The sequence below is a fragment of the Cannabis sativa genome, chromosome 4, assembly GCF_029168945.1.
Source record: "Cannabis sativa cultivar Pink pepper isolate KNU-18-1 chromosome 4, ASM2916894v1, whole genome shotgun sequence".
Taxonomy (NCBI): domain Eukaryota; kingdom Viridiplantae; phylum Streptophyta; class Magnoliopsida; order Rosales; family Cannabaceae; genus Cannabis; species Cannabis sativa.
Window position 1 is genome coordinate 82019798 of NC_083604.1, and position 13261 is coordinate 82033058.

The window sequence follows — 13261 nt, forward strand, 5'->3', positions numbered from 1 at the left end:
GTTGTTAATTTTTCAATACCCTAATAATGATTTCGGCACTAATTAATTACCCTACTAAACTATACCCTATATATATAGCTATATACATACATACATACATATATATGGACTGGCTAAATTGAGGCAAAAAAACATTTTGATCTTCATATATAATGATAAATATTTTAACATGTAATTTCAAATATAAAAATTAATTAAAAAATTGTAATAACACACTTAATTTTCATATATGGATAGCTTTATAGGCTACACAATTTTCATAAATATATATAGGGATATGATTTTGTTCCGTAATGTACTTTCACAGAATGTATTACGTGGTATATTAGATGAATCTCAGGGTACATTAAATGAGTGTCAGGGTACGTTTCTACTTTTTAACCCTAATTACCCCTAAATCAATCTCAGCCGTCAGATCAAATAACTCCCTCATCTGACTGCTGCCGTACATTACAGATTACAATCCGTGAAAGTACAATAACGAAACAAAATCATATCCCTATATATATAGTTCACATGCAACATATATCTGTTCACATAATAATTTGACATACAAAAATTTTCCCTGTATTTCTCAGTAATATACATACATATATATTGTGAGAGAGATTGATTTGACAAATAAAGGAAATTTCATACATATAAAATTTTACCACTAAAAGAACCAAAGTACTTAAATCAATCATACACAAATATATTTATATAGTCATGCATGTAAAACTATGTATATATAATATTATATAACAAAAAATTTCAAATGAGTACCAATTAAGAGTGAAAAAAAAGAGCACAAGAAGAGGAGGATTTTGTGGAAAAAAGTTTTTTAGACAAATTAATTTAATGATTTTTACAGACAGTAAAGCAAAGATATATAAAAAGGTGCAAAAAAATTAATAAAAAAGAAAATATCGAATTCACAAGCATGATGAAAGAAAAGTGTATATATATATATATATCATATATATAATCTGACAAGATGATCTATATGTAAAGTCATTTCAAACTGTATATATATAGATAGATCACTGATTTTTTTGACAAAGATTAACAAATTTTGTTAAATTATAATTATAATATATTGTCATTAATTCTAAAAGTGACATAACATAACAGAATGAAAACTGGTGAATCAAGCTGCATAAAACTAAGAGCATTATATAAATAAATATATATAATTAATGTATACTAACTAACACTACTAGTACTACTCTCTACTACGTACTACTATACAATTTATATAATATATAATTAATAATTATTTATATATATATAGTTGTAAAACTCTCTGTTTGCCTCAAAAGCAGATTCATATGACAATATAATGATGATTTATATATATATATATAGATCTAAACCACACAAAATTAAACAGAGAATTACATAGAATATAATATATATTAAACAACTTCTAATTACCACAAACTTGCATAAAATAATTTTAACAATCTAACCCTAAAAAATATCCCAAACTAATTAAAATTATTTTTACCATTAATAATAACATCATCTTCTTCTTCCTCCTTTTCTTCTTTCTTCAACCTATAATATAGCTTAAATAATAATAAAAAGGAAAAAAAAAACCCTACCCAATAAGTAGTACCTCCATAATATTAGATCAATCACCATATATATATATATATATAGCTCATTGATGATGGTGATGATGGTGGTGATGATGGTGTTGACCCAAATGATGAATCAATGGTTGAGGAGGAGCAATCTGCTGCTGCTGCTGCTGATGTGGCGGTGGCTGTGCTGATGTCATCGAGAACTGTTGTGGCGGCTGAGGAGGTGGATGATGATGAGGTGGCGGCGGCGGTCGTTTTCTCTTCTTCTTATCATAACTAATTCCTCTAGCTTTAGACTGTAAATCTCTTACCTCTCGGAGATAGAGCCTGACAGCTCTAGCTCCGAAAGGATTAGCTTCGGGTTTGCCTCCGTTTTCTTCGAAGGCAGCCCGAAGTCGCCCTATAAGAGCATCCAGACTGCCCCAAGCCTGACGGAGCGGACAGGGACAAGGGGCAGGTGGATTAGGGTGCCCGTAAAAGGGGCATATTGGTGTGTGGACTTTAGTCTTACCGAATTGGTCTAAATAACGGAGAAATTCGAGAACATGAGCTCCGCTGCATCGGGATAGAGATAGCGGAGGCCGGTGGTTCTTTAGGTATTGCCCGAAAGTGTTCCAATCTCGACGCTTCTGATTCTCGTAACGACTACTGCTGTTGTTGCTACTACTACTACTGCTTGAGTTCGATGAACCAATCAGAGTAGTAGTAGTAGCGGGAACGGTGCCAGTATTTGTGATACTGGCACCGTCTGAATTTGAACTATCTACTTCTGCAATTGAATCCATAATAATTTTTTTTTCAAAGATTGGATCTTGGATTGTGGCTATAGAAAAAAATTGTGAGAAATTTTATTCTTGTAACCAAACATATATATGTGTTCTAGGGTTCTTGATGAGAGAGAAAGAAAGAGAGAGAGAGAAAGAGATGAAGTTCAGTTAAGGAGAATAAGGACGTATATGATGTTTTTGGGTTCTTAGAATTTGTGCAGAGGTAATTAATTTATTTATTTTTAATTATTATTATTATTGTCAATTATATTTATTTATGTAATATATAATATAAAATAATATAGAGAAAAAGAGAAAGAGAAGACTTACTGTTTAGTGAAAACAACTTCACTAGGATTTAAAAAAATTAAAAATAAAAAAAGAGGGCACGGGTTGATTTGATATTATTATTATTATTATTATTATTTAAATATTTTGATTTATTAATTATATTAAATTTATGAGCATTCATATTTGGGTACGATTAATATTTAATATCACTATTTATATACGTGGCCTTTTGTGACTAGTGAGCATTATATTTTAAAAATTATTACACTAAATTATATAGGATCTAATATTTAATTATGCTAATAGTGATTTGATATCGAGAGAAGGGTGCTAATAACCTTAATGCTTTTTTAATATTTCTCTTTTATATGTTAAGAGAGAAATGGTAAAAGGCACCACTCGTGACTAGCACCCTTCTTAGTGTCATATTACTATTGGTGGAATTAAATATCGGATCTCATATATATGATTTAACGTAATAATTTTTAAAGTAATTTGCAGTATAAATATCTAAATTTATTAACTTCTGGTTATAAAAAAATACTTAAGTTCAATTTTTAGTGGTTAAGTTATAATTTTTGAATTTCTGTAACTATCTGATCGACTTAAGTGTAAGTAAATTGTTACGTGACAATCTTTGATTGTTTCAGATTATTAATTTTTTTTATTTAAAAATTAATTTAAATATACCAATAAGAAAATAATACTAGAATAATGACTTGAAATTAACGACTAGGTACCTATAAAAGCTCCAAAAATATAATTTAAGTATTTTTACTGTAAAAAATTAAACTTAAGTATTTATCTTCAAACGAAAATTAAACGTAAATTACTCCAACTTTTAAAGAATATTACTAATCGTAGGACACTATCTTTAAGTGGTATAGTACTAGTGTCTAATAACAATACTTATATATATATTTATAGGGATGAAAATGTTGAAGCAAAAGAGAAGATTTTTTATTATGATGATGATGATGATTGTAAGTTATAAGACATGACTGTTTTCTCAGTTTGTTAACTTATCTTACTATTTTTTGGTTTCTTTGCTTTGTTAATTTGAGTAATACTAGAAAAAGGTTTTGGTCTTTGAAGAGAAAGATTTTGGTTACTGTTTTTCTTTTTCTTTTTCTTTTTTTCAAATATTAATTTATTATTATTATTAATTATTTTGCCTTAAAAGGGTGAAGCAAGGTCATGTCTTGTGATCTACTCTGCAAAATATTAACTTTGTATTGATAATATCTATTTTTATTGTTTAGAAAATTTTCAAGTATTTAAAATTATTAAATAAAATAGAATAAATGATTTTAATTATTAATTTATATATTGAATGACAGTTGCTATAGCTCCGTGACCAGAATACCCTTATGGAAACTTATTTCATTGTTTTACTTTTTCTTCTTCTTCTTCTCACCTAATTAAATTTTAAAACCTTTATTTTCTGACACCTCAATTTGGACCCACACATCTTACTTTGCTCCTTATATAAGGGAAATTTACATGATATATTAATTTTTGATATTTTTTTTACAAAAATACTATTATGCGGTATTTTTTTTTATTTTTTTATTGTGTTTTTTTATAAGTTTCATCTGCTTTGTGTTTTACTAGTGTTTTATAAAAACACAGTATTTTTGAAAAGATTTCCGTGTGACAATATTTTTGTAAAACTTAACCCAAATTCCAGTATTTTGTAAGTTTCCCTTATATAACCACATTTTTAAATAAATTTATTTTAGTAATTTGCGGCATAAATATTTAAGTTTAATTTTTAGTGATAATAATATTTAGGAGAATTATCCATATACTATTTTTGTAATTTTTCTTTTTAAATTTACGGTTTGGGTTTCTAAAGTGGTTGCAACGCTAGTTACAGCAAGGGTTTCTATACGATTTTTTATTGCAATTTAGGTTGCAGCACTAGTTGCAATAGGGGTTTCTATGTAGAATTCCGTAAAAATACAAAAAAAAAAAACTATTTTAAAATATAAAAATGAAAAAGCTAGCTCCTAATATTTAAATTATATTTTTGGAACTCTGTAAGTCTAATTATTAATGTTAAGTAAATTGCCACTTAGCAATCTTTGATTGGTCCAAGTCATGAATTTTAATTTTTTTAAAAAAAAGATTAATTTAAATATACCAACAAGAAAATAACATGTGGATAATGACGTGACATTTAACGGTTAAGTACCTACAGAGTTCTAAATATATAACATTAAGTATTATTACCGACAAAAATTAAACTTAACTAGATATTTATTTACAACTGAGAGTTATACTTAAGTATTTATGCCACAAATTACTCTTTTATTTTTGTTATTTCTAATTTGCTATAATCCATAGAGTCTCTACTAGTACACTCTTAAAAATATAGGGTAATCTTATTCTATTCGTTATAATTATAATTATTTAAGAGATTCTACAAAATTTAAAATAATTTACACTACAGATTGTAAAGTTCATGAAATTATTTATTTTATGTGCTAATAAAATAAAAAAAAAACATATGCTATAAAATACTATTTAAATATTATTTTTAGTATGTGAAATTTCTAAAATATTTTAAAACTATCTGAATATAAAAAAATAGGTAGTGCAGTATATATAATTTTCCAAATATGTATTCTGATTGAATTACTATAAATATATATATAGGTTATTGTAAATAGTGGATTAATTTTAATTTTATATAATTTTTCAAAGGTTAAAAAGAAATTTAATGATGCAATCACTACTAGCTAATAGCTAGCTATATATATAGCTACATCATAGATGTTATTATGTAATAGTACTTTTTATTTATAACTACACCACTTTATATTTATAATTAGTACTATCTTTTAAAATTAATGTATAGTTATTAAGTTTGTATCCCTTCTATTTATTAACTTGGTAGGCAAAATTTTATTTTTAGTCAAATAAAATTATAATTGATTATGATTAAATATTTATAAACCTATATCTATTGAGTCAAACAAAACTATAATTGATTATTATTTACAAAATGTTTTGTAATTATATATATATTCAATAAATTGTGATAATATGTTACTACAAAATACATTTTAATAAAATTATTTTTTGTTATTATTGATCAAAGTAATATTTAATTAAAAAAAAATCTTGCTAAGACTTAAAAATATATAAAATATTATTTTATTAATTAATAATGAGAAAAATGTTTCTCACTACCATAATAAGGATCTGTGTGTGTGTTAATTTATATAGTATTTTCGGTATATAAATAAGTTGATTTTCTTTTTTTAACACGGCGATGTATAATAATATAGTTAATAAGGATTTTTTACAAATTTTTTAATTTTTTTAAATAATTTAAAATTTTTAAAAATAAAATTCAAACAGTTTACTCATAATATTTGAATATTTATTATAAGGGGACTATAATTTCAATTAATAAGCATGAGGAAGAAAAATAGTGGTCATGCTCTAATATCAGCTTAATTATAACAAGTTAGGTATTAGTAAATATTTTAAGAGGTGGAATCTCTTTTCAATATATTTGACCAAATTAAATTCAATGAATGAGAAAAAGGAAGAAAAAAAATCTATTGTTATAGGTCATCAGAATAGGCCACCCAATTCCACATGTATACATATATAGCTTTTTTAAAAAAATAAAATAAAAAATAAATAAAATTCTTCCTTTTGTGTATATTAATATGTATAACAAAATTTTACATTAGAGTGAACCACTTTTGATTTGTAGAGACTTCTCTATTATCAAAAATAGAAATTATAACTTAAAGTTTTTATATGAAAATATAATTTCATATAATTTATAGTGTCAAAATTATAGTATTTTAGCATTTGAAAATTTAAATATATTATGCAGTATTGTCGAAACTAAATTTATCAGACATACTATTGGGCAAGGTTGTTTTGATTATTTTAAATTTTATTTTTGATCTCGAGCAATTATAAATTATTCAAAAAAAATTTAAATAAAAAATGTCAATATAATTATAATATAAGTTGATTTATAGTAAAAATTTAATTATAATTTCTAAATGACCTATTATAACAGGTTGCGAACAAGTAATTATTCTATTTTAAAATTTAGATTAATTATAATCAATTATATAAGTTAAATAAATTAATTTTTTAATTAAAATATTTAATAATATTTTTTAATTTTTTTAAAGATATTTGTGGTATAAATACTATAAGTTTTTGATTTTATACACTTTAATACCTACCACTTATTTTTTATTAAATACCCTAAGTTATATTTCTGTTGCTTTCGTTACTACTTTTCTGTTAAATATCCTATCAAATATAGAGTATTTGTGACATAAATACCTGATGTTTTAAATTTTATACAATTATATACACTACATGTTTTTTTTCTAGCCGATTAAATACTATAAGTTACATTTTCGTTAACATATTAGTGGTTTAGTCATATTTTAAATAAAAAATAATTATAAATGTAACAATTATGTTGACAGAGTAGAACATTAATATGTTGACACGTGTCAATTTAGTCTATTTTAATAGAATTTTCTCGAAGTGATAATGACAAAAGTAATGTAAAAACTTAACTTTAAGTATTTAATCCACTAAAAGAAAATAAAATATGGTATATAAATATATAAAATTTAAAATAATAAATATTTATGCCACAGATACTCTTATATTTGAATATGATTTAATAAAAAAAGGAAGTAACGGAAATATCATAACTTAAGGTATTTAATTCGTTAAAAAAAATATGATATTTAAATATATAAAATCAAAAATTTATGATATTTATGCTAGCTGTAAATATTTTTTTTATTTTATAAAAATATAAAATAAAATAGGTTAAGGACAATTTATCAATTATTTTTAATTCTAAATTAATTATTACTGTAATTATCATGGGTATATATAAATATACATATATTTTTAAAATTATCATGGTTATATATTTTTTTGGTGTAACCACTCAAATTTTATCTCTGTGTATATATATAAAAATTAATAATTTATTATTTTTCATTATACATATATTTATATAAAGAGAGGAGGGTTGTAGATGATGATAGAGTAAGAAGTTTAACTTTAATGAAGACTATTTATGGTAGCTTTTATCATCTTATTTGTACATTTTAGGTCAGCCAAGTTTTCTATTTTATCATCTTTTACTATTATAATTTATATCTTATACTATTTACCTTTTAGTCAATATGTATAAGTACTTGTACTAACCCACTATAGAACTAACTTCATATTAATTACTTATAAAAATATATATTTACATTAATATATTATAGGGATATTTGTGGCATAAATAATTATATTTTTAATATATTTTTTATACTTATATATAATACTTTTTTTTTTCTATGAATTAATAACATTATTTCATTTATATTTTCGTTATTTCTATCACTACTAGTTTGTTATATCTTATTTAAACAAATTGTGACAAAAATAATTTAGGGGTTATGCAGAAAGTCATTCAATCCAATTACAACCGACTGATCCAATCCTATACGATCTAATAAAATCAGATATCCAATCATAATTGGATCAAATCGTATGTTAATTTTAAAACTTCAATTGGATCAGTTGTTGGAAATCCAATGGATAACTGACCAAACCAATCCAATTATTATCGCAATGGTCATCTAATTATATTTATATTTTTTAAAATACATTTATAATTTTATATATTTAATATATTTTATTTAAAAATATATATTAATTGATTTAATATACATTTAACACATGAGATTAACGAAAAAAACTTTAAATCTAAAATATTAATTCTCATCTTTGTAAACGCTAATAAAATTATCAATGCGTATTGAATAAATTTTATTTTTTAGCGGTTTTATTATAAGATTATGAGAATTAGGTTGGAGTAAACTAATATTTATTATATATGTTGGATTATTATAAGTTTTAAATTATGTTTCAATATATTTTAATGAAATTAACTTAAATGGTAGCTAAAATATAGATTGGATGGATCCAATTCAATTCAATAAAAAAACCATTCAATGCATTCAATGGTTGAAAACGATCCAATCCAATACATCCATTGGATCAGATCGAATCGGAGGACTCAATTTGATTGCTGTAACGTCCCCGCTTCAAGCCTCCATTGGGTCCTTACGCCCACGGATTCATGGCTCTTATATACGAGTACGCCACTCTAACTGCTTCATGGAATGACGACTGACCCTACAGACCAACACGAGTGTTTCCAGCGTGCTTTGTCCTCACTCGCACGCTTCCTGGGAAAACTTCCCAGGAGGTCACCCATCCTGAAATTGCCCCAGGTCAAGCACGCTTAACTGTGGAGTTCTTTCGTGATGGGCTACCGAAAAACAAGATGCACCTTGTTGATATAGGTAGTACCCATCAATCCATTTAAGCTCTCTTCAACTATGTAGTACCATACCTACACAGTCTCAGAATCATCCCACTTGACCTTCCCCAGGCGATGTGGGATTGCACAGCTTACCCGGTATTTCTCCTTACAGATCACGGGACTAGTGACTGTCACAATTGCATTGGATCAAATGACAAAATTCAATATCCAATAAATAATTAGATTAGATTAGTTGGGTTGAGTCCAAATATATTAGATGTGATCCAATGAATACTCTTAATAAATATCTAATATTTTTTATTTTAAACACTTATATATACATATTTTTTTAACGGATTAAATACATAAAGTAACATTTTATGTTATGTTACTTTCGTCACTAGCTACTAGTTCATTAAATTTTATTAAAATAGACTAAATTGACATTATGCCATATTAGTTATCTACTCATATTTTCATGAATAAAAAAACTTATTAAATAATTCAAAAAAAAAAAATTAATAACTAAACAATAATAAAGTTAAAAACGACAATTATATTTTAAGAGAAGAAACAAAGAGAGAGAGAGATATACTAGTAAACAGTGTTTTTATTTTTTTTTATTATTTTTATTAGTTAAATAAATATTATTTAATTTTTTTTTTAAATTTAAAACTATTTAATAAGTTTTTTATTGAAAAATAGTTTTACAAATTTTAAAATTATTTAATAAGTTTTTTTTTAAAAAAAAAATATAAGTGTAACATCCCCTGATTCAAGCCTCTAATAGGTCCTTACACTCACAGAATGATGAATATTATACACACAAGTATGTCACTCTGGCTGGAATGACGACTGACTCTACAAACCAACTCAAGTATTTCTAGCGTGTTTTGTCCTCACTCGCATGCTTCTTGGGAAAACTTTCTAGGATGTCACCCATCCTAAAATTACCTCAGGTCAAGCATGCTTGACTGTGGAGTTCTTTCGGGCTACCAAAAAATAAGATACACCTTGTTGATATAGGTAGTACCAATCAATCCATTTAAGCTATCTTCAACTGTGTAGTCACATACCTAGACAGTCTCAAAATTATCACACTCGACCTTCTCCAGGAGATGTGGGATTGCACACCTTACTCGGTATTTCTCCTTACAGATTACGGGACTACTGACTGTCACAATAAGTGGACCACTAATGTCATGTCCCCGCTTCAAGCCTCCATTGGGCCCTTACACCCACCGAATGATGGCTCACAAGTACGTCACTATGGCTACTTCATGGACTGATGATTAAACTTACAAACCAACACGAGTGTTTCCAACATGATTTATCCTCACTCGCACACTTCTTGGGAAAGTTCCAGGAGGTCACTCATCCTAAAATTACCTTAAGTTAAGCATGCTTAACCGTGGAGTTCTTTCGTGAAGGGCTACTGAAAAACAAGATGCACCTTGTTGATATAGGTAGTACCAATCAATACATTTAAGCTAGCTATCTTCAACTGTGTTGTCCCATACCTACACAGTCTCAGAATAATCCCACTTGACCTTCCCCATGCGGTGTGGAATTGCATAGCTTACTTGATATTTCCCCTTACGAATCATGAGACTACTGACTGTCAAAATCACCCCCCTTAGGGGTACTGACATTCTCGTCGACCACACTTCCAGCTGGGTCAAAGCTCTGATACCACTTGTAACGTCCCTGCTTCAAGCCTCCATTGGGTCCTTACACCCATGGAATAATGACTCTTATACACGAGTATGTGCCTCTGGCTGCTTCATGGACTGATGACTGGCCCTATAGACCAATACGAGTGTTTCCAGCATGCTTTGTCCTCACTCGCACACTTCCTGGGAAAACTTCTCAGGAGGTCACCCATCCTAAAATTACACTAGGTTAAGCACGCTTAACTGTGGAGTTCTTTCATGATGACCTACTAAAAAATGTTAAGTCATTATATATCCACGTGTTTTTTTATTGATATATTTAAATTATTTTTTAAAAAATAATAAAAATTTAATGACTTTGACCAATTAGAAATTGCCACATGGCAATTTACTTAACTCTTAATAGCAAGGTGCTTACAAAAGTTTCAGAATTATAGCTTAAGTATTATTACCGTTAAAAATTAAACTTAGGTATTTTGTGGTATAGTTCCTCCAAAAATAAAAAGTTCTCCGCATTCGTCAGTTTACTCGTGGTCCCAGAAGGAGTCTTGTGGAATGATAGTCGAGTCCGGAAGGGAGTTTCTGGATGACTATTATGTCCACTCCGGATCAAGTATTTATTAGGATAGCTAGCCCTTCCTTGGAAAGGAGTTCTAGCTGGATAGTTATCCTTCCTGAATTGGTAGTTCTGGATAGTCGACTAGACTTCAGTAGACTTATATCCTATCCAGAATCATCTTCAGCTAGGGTTCGTGGTCCTCGAGCCCAAAAGCTCATTCATGTTCCTAAAGGCCCTAGTGCTTATGCTGACGTGGAAACTTTGCTAAATTAAGAGTTGGTTAAGTTAATTATTTCTAACTAACTTAACAACCTCATTTCTATATCAATCACCGACTTTAGGATCTTGATTCTAAGACTATAAATACCACATTGACTCTATATTTGAAGATGAAAAATTGAGATATATTAGTTTGAGTACTCTCTGTTCAGATGAGATTGAGAGTTAGAGAGAGAAAAGATTGAGAGGTTGAGAGAGAGGTACAAAGAAAAGATAGAAATTGGATTTGAGTTTGTAAGAAGAATTTTCTGTATATGAAGAAGATTCTTAAGTGTAAAGTGTGAAAGTTGAAACAAATATTTGTAAAAACTCATCCGAGAATCTCGTCTCGACTGTACTGTATATTCTTACTCAATCAATAAAAAAGGATTACGATGGTGTTTCAGAATTGGAGTAGAGTCATAGATCACATCGATCTATCAAACTTGAACCAGTATATGTCTTGGTGTTGATTTCTTTATTTTCAATATTTAGTGTTTTTCGGTTTTAACACTTTATTTGCCCCTGTTTTTATTTCTGATTATTGTTAGTGTTGTTAATCTTGTCATTGCTAATTATACTGTTTAAAGTTTCATTGCTTTGATTCTACATCACTTAATTTTATCATATATTTATTTGCAACTAAAGTTAAACTTAAATATTTATATCGCAAATTACTGGTATATATTTATATATCACCATCTTAAAAAGGAAAACAAAAATAGTACTATATATGGTACATATAGATATATATATATATATACATGCATCCGTGATCGTCCGTGAATTCAAATTTTCACTGTGGACTTTGATATTCTTTCGATCTAGAGATGTATATAATATATATATATATATATATATAGATCCTGATATATTTCTTACAATTAATTTGAAGCTATAGCTAGTACGTATAGAAAGAGACATGACACATATATAAATTTAATGTATATGTATATGTGTGAGCTCGTAAAAGATATCAACAATTATTAGGGTTACTATTTGGTTATATATATATATAATAATAGAAATATTTTGATCAAGTGAACCTTTTTCAACTGTTTACTGAATAAAACTCTTTCAGAAAACGTTGAACTAATAATAAATTAATTATCCCACCTAGCTATATATATATATATCATTAGTGATTTATATATAATTCGATATATATATATTGAAAATTAGACAAATCTTAGTGGCCCAAAGTTGGATTGTTTAACTAATTAATCATTGGAGTATATATTATAATGCAAAAATTAATATTAATTAGTAAAAAAACATTGTATATCATGGCATTTATATATGTATGATTACTTTTAGAAAATAATATTATAAATATGTATTTTAATTACTTTTTTTTATGAATATTTTAATTATTTTTAAACAACTGTCCAAACCCAATTAATTAAGTTCAAAGTTACAGCTATTTAATACCTTTGTTGATTAATAATATATATATATATATATCCTATTTTATTCTTAACCTTTCACTTTTTATTTCATTTATATATGCTCGATCGTGACTGAGATTTAATGAATATAATAATTTACTTTTACCTTTTATTTTTAACCTTCTAAATTAACTATTTTTTTACTAAAAAAATTTCATAGGTGTTAATTACAAAATTAATAATTTATTGTTATTAAATATGTTTTTATACTGTGTCACACTAAAACTAAATTAATACACAAATATTTTTTTTGTGATTTAATCAAAATAATAATGCTAATAATTAGATTAATAGTCACAAATTAATCATACTAAAATTGACAAATATATATTGTGATTTTTCATTAGTTTCAATTGATTAATAATTAAT

At 26.6% G+C, this 13261-nt stretch overlaps 1 protein-coding gene across 1 annotated transcript; it reads right to left on the reverse strand.

Moving 5' to 3' along the window:
* Positions 1-1395: 1395 nt before the first annotated feature.
* Positions 1396-2545, reverse strand: LOC115711957 (protein LIGHT-DEPENDENT SHORT HYPOCOTYLS 4). Its single transcript, XM_030640157.2, has one exon. The coding sequence runs from the start codon at positions 2351-2353 to the stop codon at positions 1646-1648; it is 708 nt and encodes a 235-aa protein (XP_030496017.1). The 5' UTR covers positions 2354-2545; the 3' UTR covers positions 1396-1645.
* Positions 2546-13261: the final 10716 nt, after the last annotated feature.